Raw genomic sequence first — 11,392 nt, 5'->3', positions numbered from 1 at the left:
CAGCACACAACACCCAACCAGCTGAACTCCATGCATTATGGAGAACCTCAAGCTGGAATTCAACATGCTCTAGTCTAGAGTGGGTATGTAGTAATTAATCTCAAATTAACCACAAAAGAAGTATTCTAGATTCATTGTAGTAACTTACAGACTTCACAGGGCAAAAAGAATGCTAAACTTCTCACCTAAAAATGAAGTCTTTAGGACATTAATCTGAACTGCCTTTCTTCTTTAATTAGAGTATTTGGATATTGGAGTAAAAATAAAGAAGTGCGCATGAAATCCCAAGAGGTTGCAGGTTAGAGATAAGGTCTTTTTGCTAATCTCCTCCCTTGCTCTTTGATAAGAAAAAAACAAACTCATGACATGAGTTATGCATGCCAATGAAACAATTCAGTGTTGCAATAGTCTGGCTGCTCTTAATTGTTAATTTTTGTATTGGTTTTTTTTTTTTGTTCGGCTGGTAGAAGAAGAAAGTTATTTTCATACCTGCTGGAACACACACTCACCTGGTCATAGTACTTATTGATGTATTTGTACAATTCATGTAGAGCCACCAGGGAATTGAGGTCACCTGAATAATTCTATTTATAAGAAAAGAAATTAGACAAAACTGTGAGACACCTAACAATTGTCTTGTCAAATTCTGTGTCCTCACAACTCATTAAGAAAGCAACAGGAAAGAGAATTCACTAACAGTTGCTAGCAAAGGAAAAATCACATATATTTCTTGCCCTGAATCCTTGAGTACCCCCCCTCTTCTCTCCAGTGCTGCCTGGGCAACACCTGCCCTGTGGTGCAGGGCAACCACTAGGCACAGTCAGGGTGTCAGAGCAGAACTGCACACCCAGCTGGAATATCTCATCTTTGCATTAATAACTCTCTCCTGGATACACAGGTGAGGAGCCAGGTGACTTCTGAAATACTTTTATTTACCCGTGACAGCTCAGCCAGGGCAGAGTTCATCTCCTGGTCACTGGCAGAGATGGTCTGACGAATGTCTGCGTAGTACCTAGACAGGGGCACACAGGAATTAGTGCATGGTCCCCCCTCCTCACTGCTGAAACTACAACCCTCACATCCATCACTTACCTTTCCACCATCTGTTTGTAGCGAGGAATGTCCCGGGCATAAAGCAGCTTATTGATTGGAGAGTCCTTGAACATCCAAAACCAGAAATGGTTACAAAAAGCTCCTTTATTGTGCTGTGGACTAACCTCAGCAGGTAACACCATCACTTCTATTTCCTGCCATTTGTTCAGGATCAGGAATTTTTTGTCCTCTGTGTATAGAGGCACTGCAAATAGCAGTAATGCAGTCTTCTAGTAAAACAGTCTGAGGTACCCTGAGATGTGCTGATGAAGGCACCCTGGGATCCCTAGACCAGACTTCCCCCTGGAGTTGGGTGATCACCAGTATGAGATCACACTGGCTATGGCTTTGCACAGCTGATGCCTGATGTGCTTCACACATCCACCCATCCCATCTCTGGTGATCTGTTCAGGTGACTGTTCCACCCTCAGCACAGGGTGAATAGTGATGGTGGAAAGCCTTTCTAATGGTCAATCTGAATGTCCCAAGTTGCATCCTGTGACTCCCACTGTCTGCCATAGCCAACTACAGTTCAGCTCTGTCCCTCAAGAAACTTTATTTACAGCTGCAAGCTGTAAATAAAGAGCACTCCTCAACAATTTTTTATTGCTAAACAAAATCTAATCCTCCTCTCTTCCCAGGAGCCCCCATTACTCTCCAGCTGCACACAGAAGCCAGGGGGAACCTGGCTGCTGTCCCCATGGTGTTATGTAAACATTATTGCCTTCCTAAAGCAGCACTGCTCAACTCTCTGTGCCAACCATGGTCCCCTCTCCCTCTGTACTCACCCGCCCTAACTTATGGTCAGCTATTGTACAGGAGTCCATGAAGGTCTGTGCAATGACCAGCAGCACAGCATCCACATTATCTGACGTCTGGACATCAAAAACAAACTGGGGGTTCTTGATGATGTTGATCCAGAACCGCAGGGGGAGACTGTAGAGAGGACAGAAGTGCAAAAGGGCATTAGCAGAGGTAGCAGCTACAGTGCCGAAAGACATTTTACATCTTACTGCATCTCTCTGCTTTGCCCTCCCAGCAAAAACCAGCTTTTCACCATATGGTCTGCTGCCCTGCACTTGAATTTTGCACCTCCTCAGTAGGCAGAGGTGGCTGTCACTTTGCAAGCTCTAAGCAAGTCAGCAGTGCCTCCTCCAGGGCCCTCAGGAACACCCTACCTGTTTGTCTTCCAGATATGGATGGTCTCGGGGTCTGCGATCCCATAGTGTATGGCCTGCTCATCTAGCAGGTCAAAGAAGTACTTGACTGCCAGAGGAACAGGGCGGTTGGTACTGAGGATCACCTGGAACAAGTCATCCACAAACTTCTGCAGAGTGCCCTGTGGAAAATCAAGTAGGACAGGGTCATCACAGGCAGAGGAGAGTAGAGAGCCTAGGCCTCACAGATGAGAGGTCACCCTCTTCTCAGTGACAGCTCCTCACCCATCCAAGGGCACTCCACCCCCACTGAAGGGAGCAGCAACAAAAGAGAAAGGAGGCCCATGGTCTGTGGAACAGAGGCCAGGGAGAACCTTTTGAACAAAGCAAAATGTAGAGGAGACTCAAATGTACTCAGAGCCACTGCAGGTAAGGAGTATTGCTTCATCTTCACATACAGCCCTGCAATCTGCTGGGGGATATGAAGGAAGGCAAGATCCCAAGCACAACACAATCTGTGCTTCTTCTCACCTTCATTGAGAGCAGACGTGTCAGATAAATCTCTGGGATTGCCTTGGCCCGCTCCCGATCTCTTAAGCTCCCACGCCGATGCTTGGGAAGCTCTGGCTCTTCTGTTGGTTTTACCAGGTGCCAAAGTTTGATCCCACCTTCATCTGCATCCTCCAGCATTGGTGTTTCTAAACCAAGCAATTGTTTACAGATGAGTGTTGGCTCTCTCACAGTAGACCTTGGCCAGGTGACTCCCACGAAAGCAAGATTTCCCAGTATAACAGAAACAAAAATGGGAAGAAATCTCTGGAGACCTCTATCCAGCCTTCTGCAGAGTTCAACTACTGCCAACAGTACAGCAGGTTGCCTTTGTTTACCCAAAACCTTCAAGGTCTTGGAAAGTTCCCCACACAGAGATCCCCCACCACCCCAGTAGTCTGCTTCAGGGTTGAACCACCCTTTTGCTGAAGATGTTTTGTTCCATATCCAATTTGAATTTCACACAAGCTTGAATCACAAGCTGCAGCCTGTGGCCTCATGCCACAGGAGTATCCACAGAGCTGTTCGCTCTGCCAGGCAGTAAAGAAACTGCCTGGCATCCCATCATCCCTCTCAGGCCATGCTCAGCTTTATCTGAAGGTAAAAAGATTTCTGGAAACTGCAGACTGGTCAGCCCTAGAGAGTCAGACAACTGTGCTTGTTCTGGATTTTCACACCTAGCCCAGCCTTCCTCTGCTCTCACACTTTTGCTTTTCTCTAACCTCACCTGACCAAGCTTTCACATGTCCTGACAATCTTATGAGGGTCCAAAGCACGTGTCAGCCTTCTATATCAGCATAAAGCTGGGGCTACAGCAAGAGACTTGTCCTACTAACTGGCAAGTGCTCTGAAGTAATTTTATGAGAAAAAAACATCAAACTCACTTTCTCCTGGGATATAATCCTGATTTTCCCTGTGGATGTGCTTGGTCAGGCGTGGGACGAGTGCTACTGTTGCTCCATCAGGCACCTGCACACAAGCAAAACAACAATATTCAAAGCAAATGGCATGTTTCTCATCAGCATAATAAGCAAGTCCTTGTAGAGCAAAACAGGCTGTACCATCACTAGAAATAGAGACAGAAACAGGGATTTAGAGGCACCATAGATGTCTTTCCTGAGGGTGAGAAAATCTTGTCTGTACCAATTCAAAAACAAATGTTCAAAGTACAACAAAGATAATACTCAGGGACTGAGGTCATTCAGATCTAGAACATGTTGCAGTAAAGTACTAACATACTGCAAGATACAACATACTGGTGCAAGGTAATTAAAAATATCCCTCTTTCCATTGTTAGAAGGTATTCTCAGCTCAACGCATCATCACCTCTTAACTGATCTGGCTCTGAACAGGAACTGATCCAGCACATCACCTTCACTGCACTATGAACTTGTGCCTATCCTTCCAAGTCCTACACATGTCCACATCTCAGGTATGGGATAAGGACAGGGTTGTGTGAGGAAGTCAGGCTGCAGCCACAGCACTGACTTAACTTGAATATGTTCTGCAAGAAAGATCCAACCTTTTGACAATGGTCTGCCAGGAGCCAGAGCTACAAACAGAGCCTGACAGTGTGTAGAAGGATAAGAGGAGAGATAAAGCAATGGCAGACTGAGTTCTGACCTTGTAGTGCTGAAGAGTGTTCAGACGTTTCCACGTTCCTTGAACAACAGATGTCACATCCTCATCGGACAGTATCAGATGACCTGCCAGCCCTGATCTCCACTCTACAGCCATTGAAACACAGAAAATGAAAGGATTAACTGCTAATTCAAGGCATCATCTGCATCAACCTGGCTGACCTTGTTAAACACTCTCTGGTCCTCATCAACTTTTACCTGTGCTATTTCACAGAACATAACCTGAGCAAGTACCTGTAATGATGCTGAGTCCTGCAGTCACAGGACAGACCCCTCTGAGCACAGAGACAGGTGGCCTCATGGACTTCCAGGTTCCACCTGTCATGTTCCTACACATTCTGTCAGATTGTGACTCTTCAAGCAGGTGGTTCAAACCACAAATATGCGCCCATAGTTTTTATCAGCTATTTCCTCAGTACTTCTCATCACCATTATTCATCAACAGAATTAAGAAGATGGAAAACTGAGTGTTTTCTCTCCCAATATAAGTTCTACCATTCATTAGCTACCATGGGTAAGATCCTCCCTGACATATATTATTAAGAGGCTGCCAGGAAGTGCCAGTCTATGCCTACAGCATCTTTGCACCACACTCAAATCCTTCTCAAATCCTACACATTTTTTGTACTTTTTTTCTATATCCCTTTGCCCAAGCCATTGCTGTAGTCTGAGTCTGGCAAAGAACACCATGAAGTGAAAGAGGGTGAACCCTACTGCTTCTTTCCCACCCCCATCTCTTCTGTTACAGCCTCTTCCCTGTTGTGTCCAGCCAGAGTGGTCAGTGATTCTGCACACTCAGCAGAGAATGACAAATGTCACACCTGCCAGAGTGCTGTGCACAGACAGCAAAACACCATTCCTCCACTTCCTCACTGAGTTTTGTCACCAAAGAGCTCTGCTCACCGAGGTCCAGGGTGTCTGGGTCTGGCCGGTGACAGTAGGGCGTCCCTTTATAGATCTGATCTAGGATTTTCTCCTTCACCTGCGTTATAGTGTCACAGTCCAGCACTTTCGCAGAAATCCCCTGAGAGTCTTCTGCCCCTCCTGCACCAACTCCTGCTTGTGTCAAAGCATTTAAGGTCTGGGGAAGAAAAGGTCACAGCTACTCAGCTGATAAGATTACATCTGACACATTTACACCTTTGATGGCTGGCATTCAGGCAAGTTAACAGCTAGTCCTTTCACTGGGAGATTCAGAAGAGAAAACATCACAGATGTTAAACACCTCAGTCTTGTGTTCTTAGCCTTGTGTCAAGAGCTGAAAGCCAGTTCAAGAGCACTGGGCAGGAGCTTCGATGTGCCATCAGCAACGTCATCCCCTTATTTCTAGATACAGCACAGCACGTACGCCAGATGAATGTGGTGAAGGTTTTTATCAGCCTGGGGCAAAAGCGCCTGATTTAGCAGAGCTCTTCATCATCTATGAACTTGTGCTGCTGGAACAAACCTGGCTCCCAGGAGACAGTGGCAGGATGCTGTGCTTGTGCTTTGGTTATGGCAGCAGAAACGTTCAGCCCAGCTGTACAAAAGAAGACAGAAGATTTGGCACTTACCAGAGTGCGGTACTCCAGGTCCTCTCTCAGAAGGCGGTTGTCATTCAGGGTATATTTGGCTTTCCCTGTCACCCAGTCAACTGGCCCTTTGTCCACCTGGTGTTTGATTCCTCGAAACAGCATGTAAAGGGGCTCCCCAACAGAATCCTGGCATGGAAAGGAAGGAGAGAAATTCAGCTTGCTCCACCCAGCAGAGCCCCAGGCATGGAAACATGGATATCAAGCAGGACTGAGGATTCAGCAGCTGAGCCACAGTAGACAAAGACAGCGCCTGCGCCAACAGCCCCTGCTCCATGCACAGGAAAAGTGCACTGTCCAGTTACCAGAGAGATGCACATGACCAAGGCATTGTTCTGCCTCTGTGTCACCAATCTGAGAGAATCCTTGCCACCTCCCCCAGCCCTCCAGAAAAGCAATTAGACCAGCATCTATACTGCCATGCACAGACCAGCCTGTGGCCTGTGTATCTCAAGTTACAGGAGCTACATTGAGGCCTCTGTGACCTGGTGACACATCCTGGCAACAAGTAGTATTGATGCTGGTTTAAGAAACCCTGTTCCCAGTGAGCAGACCAGCTTATTTGTCACCCTGAAATATAAGGGTGACCCTGGCACTATTTCAGCTATGCGTGAGGCACAAAGCAAAACTGTGCCTGTTGCCCCTCTTTTGGCCCCTCTACATCACAACGGGACAAAGAGCTCACCCTCACAAATGCATACAGGCAGATGGACATCCAGTTGGTTAACAGCTTCTCTACCACTGTTTCTGTCCTGAAAAAGAGCACTAGGTTGGTCACAGGAATGTGGTGCAGAACTGGAGGAGATTTGGAGGTAAAGATCATTTCCTTTGGAAGAAGGGCACACTAAGTCATGATACAGAATGGAGAGGAAAAAAAAGCCTTTTAAGACCAGCACAGTTAATGCTTTTTACACAACTTATTGGAAGCGCTTGTCAGCCTGAAGGAGGCATCAAATTACAGAACTTGAGAGACAAGAAGCAGGGAACAGTGGAAAGACTCTGGTAGGTCTCAAACAAGGCAAATGTGTTCAGATCAGAAGGATAGACCAGATAGGCATCTACTGGGGATCTAAATATGGGAGATATCTCAGTTTAGCTTCCAAACATGGCATGACTGTGAACCCAGGGACCTTTATATAGCAAAGTGGGATTTCAAGACTTGGCAGAGCCTTTCAGAGTTTGCCAGCCAGGCAGAAAGGCTCTGACCTTCTACCGTCAGGTAGCTGCCAGTGGGACTATGGCTGGCTCACTCACCTCCGCAGCATCAGCTTGGGGTTCTTGGCCACATACTGCTCCACAAGGTCGTTCAGGAGTGTTTTGAGGATGTCAGTGAAGTACTCCAGCTTCCCATGCAGTGACACCGTGAGCAGTGATGCCACGTAGGCCCTGTCTCTCGGAGAGAAAGTGCGCTGGATCTCCAGAGTGTGGATGAACTGGTGGGAGAGAGATAAACCATGAATCTGCTGAAAATAGAGCAGTCACAGCTGCTGGCTCTTGGAAGAAGTGGTGCAGAGAACTATTAAAGAATGATCCTTAACAGACACTGCCCACCTCCTGCTGCCAGTGCCATGGCTCTGGCCCCGCAGCAGGCTGCCAGCAGAGGAAGGGACATTACCTTTGTGAGGAAGAGTTTGCTGTTGAGGAGGTTGGAGAGCTGGACCAAGCCCTGCTCCACTGTTTGCCGTCGGCACTCAGGGATGTCAAGGTCCCTTTGCAGTGGGGACTCACGGTGGCCCGGAAAGAAAATGCGTTCTGCGTAGGACTTGTAGTCCAGGAAGGGGATCCCTGTGCCCACAAGGTCACTTGTGAGGTCCATCATCTCAGTCATCAGGTCTGAGGGAAAGGAAAATACCCATGAGGATGACACAATTGACATGATCTCAAGTGATTGTGCAGAGCATGAGCTAAGTGGAGGAACCGGGGCCAGCAGTATGGGACTGAGAAACAGGAAGGATGTTTCCTCTCAGGAAGAGGCATATTGGGGTCTCACTGTTAGAACATTTAAAGCTAGACTAGGTGGCAGGAGAAATAGCATGAGGAAGGTTCCAATCAGGAGCTGGTTTCCAATTTTATAAAGAGGAAGCCACTATTCAGCACACACCTGTGGTTACAGGCATTAACTACAGCAAAGATGGAGTATTAGAGACCTGCTCCTCACTCCTTCACACATTAATTGGGTTCTACAATCTCAGTCACCTGCAGAGTTTCAGAGTTTCCTACTGTTGTAAAGAGCTGAAGTATAAAGTTTGTAAGCCTAGAACATGGGCTGCAGTTCAACTTGCCCTACACAAAGACTGGGCTAGTAGGTCCTTAAGATCCCTCCAAGTATGCTGTCTTGACTTTAGCTCTTCATCTGAGTCTGGAGGATGAAGTGGAGAATGAGAGAGGTCTGTATAGATCACTGTGCCCTGAATTAAAGAATTAAAAAAGGAAAAAATTGGCTCTACATTTCTATGAATTGGCACAGGATAAATTATCTCCTGCTCTGAGCTATGCAGACAAGTACACAGGAATGGTAAGAGAGGTAGGGTTGAGAGTGGTTCTCCAAGTTTCCCTGAAGAACCCAGGAACTCAGTGACTGACCTGTGAATTCCTTTTTGCATCTGTCCCGAACACTTGTTTCCAGATTTTCCAGTTGGATTTGAACTTTCTTGTAATCCCTCAGAGCCTGTTTGCTCTTCCTCCTGCAATAAGAAGCAAAATTGTTCCTGGTGGCACTAGCCCAGGGACTGTCCTTGCCAACTGCTGTGTTGCTGCCAAAGACTCCAGGGCAGCTGGTGCTGAGGAGATTTATACGAGCACCATCTTTGCAGGATACCACACAGTGTTCCATAAACTAGAGGTGTGTCTTGAAGCACCCATTAGATTCTGAATAAACCACAGCGCAGAGTGTGACTAGCAGTGCAACATGCCTCCTACATCCAACACCAGCAGGAGCTCAGAATGTGGCACAAAATAAAGAAAACTGTAACCTTGTTTAGGCCAAAGATGTACATTCTTGGTCACATCCATTGAAAAACACTGAGAGGAACTTAAAAGCCTCACACATGCCAGAACTTCTTACCTGTATATGAAGACGATGACCAGAACAATCAATGCCACAAAGGATGCACCAACACCCAGACCAATCTGTGCCTCCAGCGGAAAGGTGAGCTGGCTTTCCGTGTCATACTGCACTCGGCCCAGGAGGAAGTTCAGGTTTCCCATCTGAACCTGTAAGAAGAAAGCATTTGCCATGATGATTCCATTCCTCTGTGCAGAAATGAAATACAAGGCCACAGGGCTTCTCCCTAATTCACAGGGGGCAGACAGCTGCCTAAAAGAGCTGACCCACAGCTTGTACCTTTCTCAGCTTCACATCCCACTCCCATTTCTTGCACATGCTTCTGGAAGTGACAGGATTTCTGGCAGTGCTGCAGTTCCCTACCGTGAACTCTGGCAGCAGGTCCGTGCCCTCCCGCTTGGTGCGGTGCCGCGGAGCCGGCTGCTCGGAGGGGGGCTCGCAGTAGAGGTGATTCCTTGTTAGTGTCTTCACCACACAGATGCCTTCCCCAATCATAGCCATAACTTCATCCTTGGAAATAGCCAGATCTAGATTTTCCCCCTGAAATACATTTGGACAGCACATGAAATCAGTGAAAAAACAACTATGTACTGCCATGGCTTCAGAGAGGATGGAGGAGACCAACACCATGAGATGAAAGCAGCCTTTTTTCTTCTTTGTTTAGGCCCACATGTGAATAGGCTGCAGGAGTTAAGTTTGTAAGCTAAAAAATTCAGTTACAAATAATTTAGATTTAGCATTAGGACCTGTAGCATGCTGCATAAGTACAGTTATAAATAGCCTGTCCTCTTAAGGCTCTTCAGCCAAAACACAGCTAAGCTCAGCTCTTCACTCTGTAAATTTAAAAAGGTAGTTTCATGTCAGTTAACCTGCTCACCCAACTGAATCAATCAATGCCTTTCAAAGGTATAACATATCTGTGATATTTCTCGTATTTGATTTCATTCTGGGGGATTAAGACTTTTTCTTTTTTTAATAAAACCATACATAAAGACATTTTCATGCGTTAATGCTTTCTAAGCCCAGAGCTCTGTCAGGGTATTCCAACAGGCTGACAGATCAACCTCCTTGTCTTTTAAAGTTCTTTTACAGTTTTCTCAAATTGCCCTACATGTTTAAGATGCATTCAACTCCAATGGCAGTGATCTAGGCATTTCTATGCTCTTACATCCTCACAGTTTTACCCATATGCAAAAAGAGAGAATGTGGAGAATTTGCACCTACAGCTGCAGCCATTACTTTAAGAGTACTGGACTGAAAAGCACCTTTCCATACAAAAGAAATACCTCAATTTTTTCTTGCATGTACAGTAAAAATAGAGTCACTGCTCTTCTATATCATCTTTAATGAGTGATTTTCCTGCCATCACTTAGTAACAGGTCTTCCCCACTGGCAAGATTCTTTTACTCCTAAGTTAACTTCTAGAGGAAACCGAAGTAGTTATGCTAGGGTCAGCAGCTGAGAACAGGACGTGGGGATAATGTAGTACTAATAATTCATATACAAACAGTTTATTAGGATTAAATAAAACCCAAAAACAAACCACAGAAGTTTCCATAAGCCCTATGAAACCCTAGCACTAATTTATGGACTCAAGAGGCTTTTTTGGTGCACTTTTCCCTCCTCTTATGTACTGTTTCTCACAGGCCAAAGCAGATGTGCTGTGACAGGTTGTAACCTGTCAAATTCTTTAAAAACCTTGGATGCTGCATAAAACTTCATACAAGGAACATTAATCCCAGCTGTTTTTTGCCTTACCTCCACAGAGATGACACTTCCTGGCTTGTGACGATATGGTTTGGCAGGGTCCTCAGCATTCAATGGTTTTAGGATGGGGTTGATTTCATAAGAGAAAGGCATGGGATGCAGCGAGTTGAAATCAAAGCTCAGATTGTCCAGAATAAATTCCAGTTTGATACGGACACTCCTCAGCAGCAGGTTAATGGCTGGAGTTTTGCACAGGATCAGGTAGGAAGAGTTAATGAGACATGGTTCTTCAAACTAAGTGGAAAAGGCAAAAAAAAAAGTGTTAGTAATGGAACACCAATGCTTCTCCTGCAGCTTGGCAATACTTTCCACCCTAAACAATCTGGGGCCAGTCTGCATTCTTCTAATCTGGAGAAATGCCAGAAGAACCCTGTTTAACTATAAAGGGGGAAAATCCAAGATCTGAGGAATTCCCCATGTTCCGCTAAAGGAAAGCTTTCATAGCACTGGTTTTGTTGGAAGGTCTCAGCAGTGGGAATCAGCTTTGACATTCCCCTGGCAGCAAATTCTGGAGAGAGACCAGCTTTAGATTTCGGTGCACTGAGAGAACAG

General features: G+C 46.0%; 1 protein-coding gene across 5 annotated transcripts in view; it reads right to left on the bottom strand.

The window, feature by feature from the left end:
• PLXNB1 (plexin B1) overlaps nt 1–11,392 on the bottom strand; it is a 77,108-nt gene that overhangs the window by 4,040 nt on the left and 61,676 nt on the right. For 4 of the 5 annotated variants that reach the window (XM_021531427.3, XM_021531432.3, XM_021531442.3 and 1 more), the window contains 17 exons: nt 10,832–11,074; nt 9,437–9,613; nt 9,074–9,222; nt 8,593–8,693; nt 7,625–7,842; nt 7,264–7,442; nt 6,695–6,761; nt 5,992–6,138; nt 5,342–5,519; nt 4,422–4,525; nt 3,683–3,767; nt 2,781–2,947; nt 2,271–2,431; nt 1,881–2,028; nt 1,093–1,157; nt 937–1,012; nt 510–584 (listed from right to left, as the gene is read on the bottom strand). In XM_021531427.3, the coding sequence (XP_021387102.2) occupies nt 510–584; nt 937–1,012; nt 1,093–1,157; nt 1,881–2,028; nt 2,271–2,431; nt 2,781–2,947; nt 3,683–3,767; nt 4,422–4,525; nt 5,342–5,519; nt 5,992–6,138; nt 6,695–6,761; nt 7,264–7,442; nt 7,625–7,842; nt 8,593–8,693; nt 9,074–9,222; nt 9,437–9,613; nt 10,832–11,074 (2,340 nt within the window). Of the gene's footprint in view, nt 1–509; nt 585–936; nt 1,013–1,088; nt 1,158–1,880; nt 2,029–2,270; nt 2,432–2,780; nt 2,948–3,682; nt 3,768–4,421; nt 4,526–5,341; nt 5,520–5,991; nt 6,139–6,694; nt 6,762–7,263; nt 7,443–7,624; nt 7,843–8,592; nt 8,694–9,073; nt 9,223–9,436; nt 9,614–10,831; nt 11,075–11,392 lie in introns of those variants that run through there. The other variant, XM_031505996.2, reaches the window with a different exon arrangement.

The sequence above is a fragment of the Lonchura striata genome, chromosome 12, assembly GCF_046129695.1.
Source record: "Lonchura striata isolate bLonStr1 chromosome 12, bLonStr1.mat, whole genome shotgun sequence".
Classification (NCBI taxonomy): domain Eukaryota; kingdom Metazoa; phylum Chordata; class Aves; order Passeriformes; family Estrildidae; genus Lonchura; species Lonchura striata.
The sequence above is the reverse complement of the archived record's forward strand: the minus strand, read 5'-3'. Positions and strand labels throughout refer to the sequence as shown.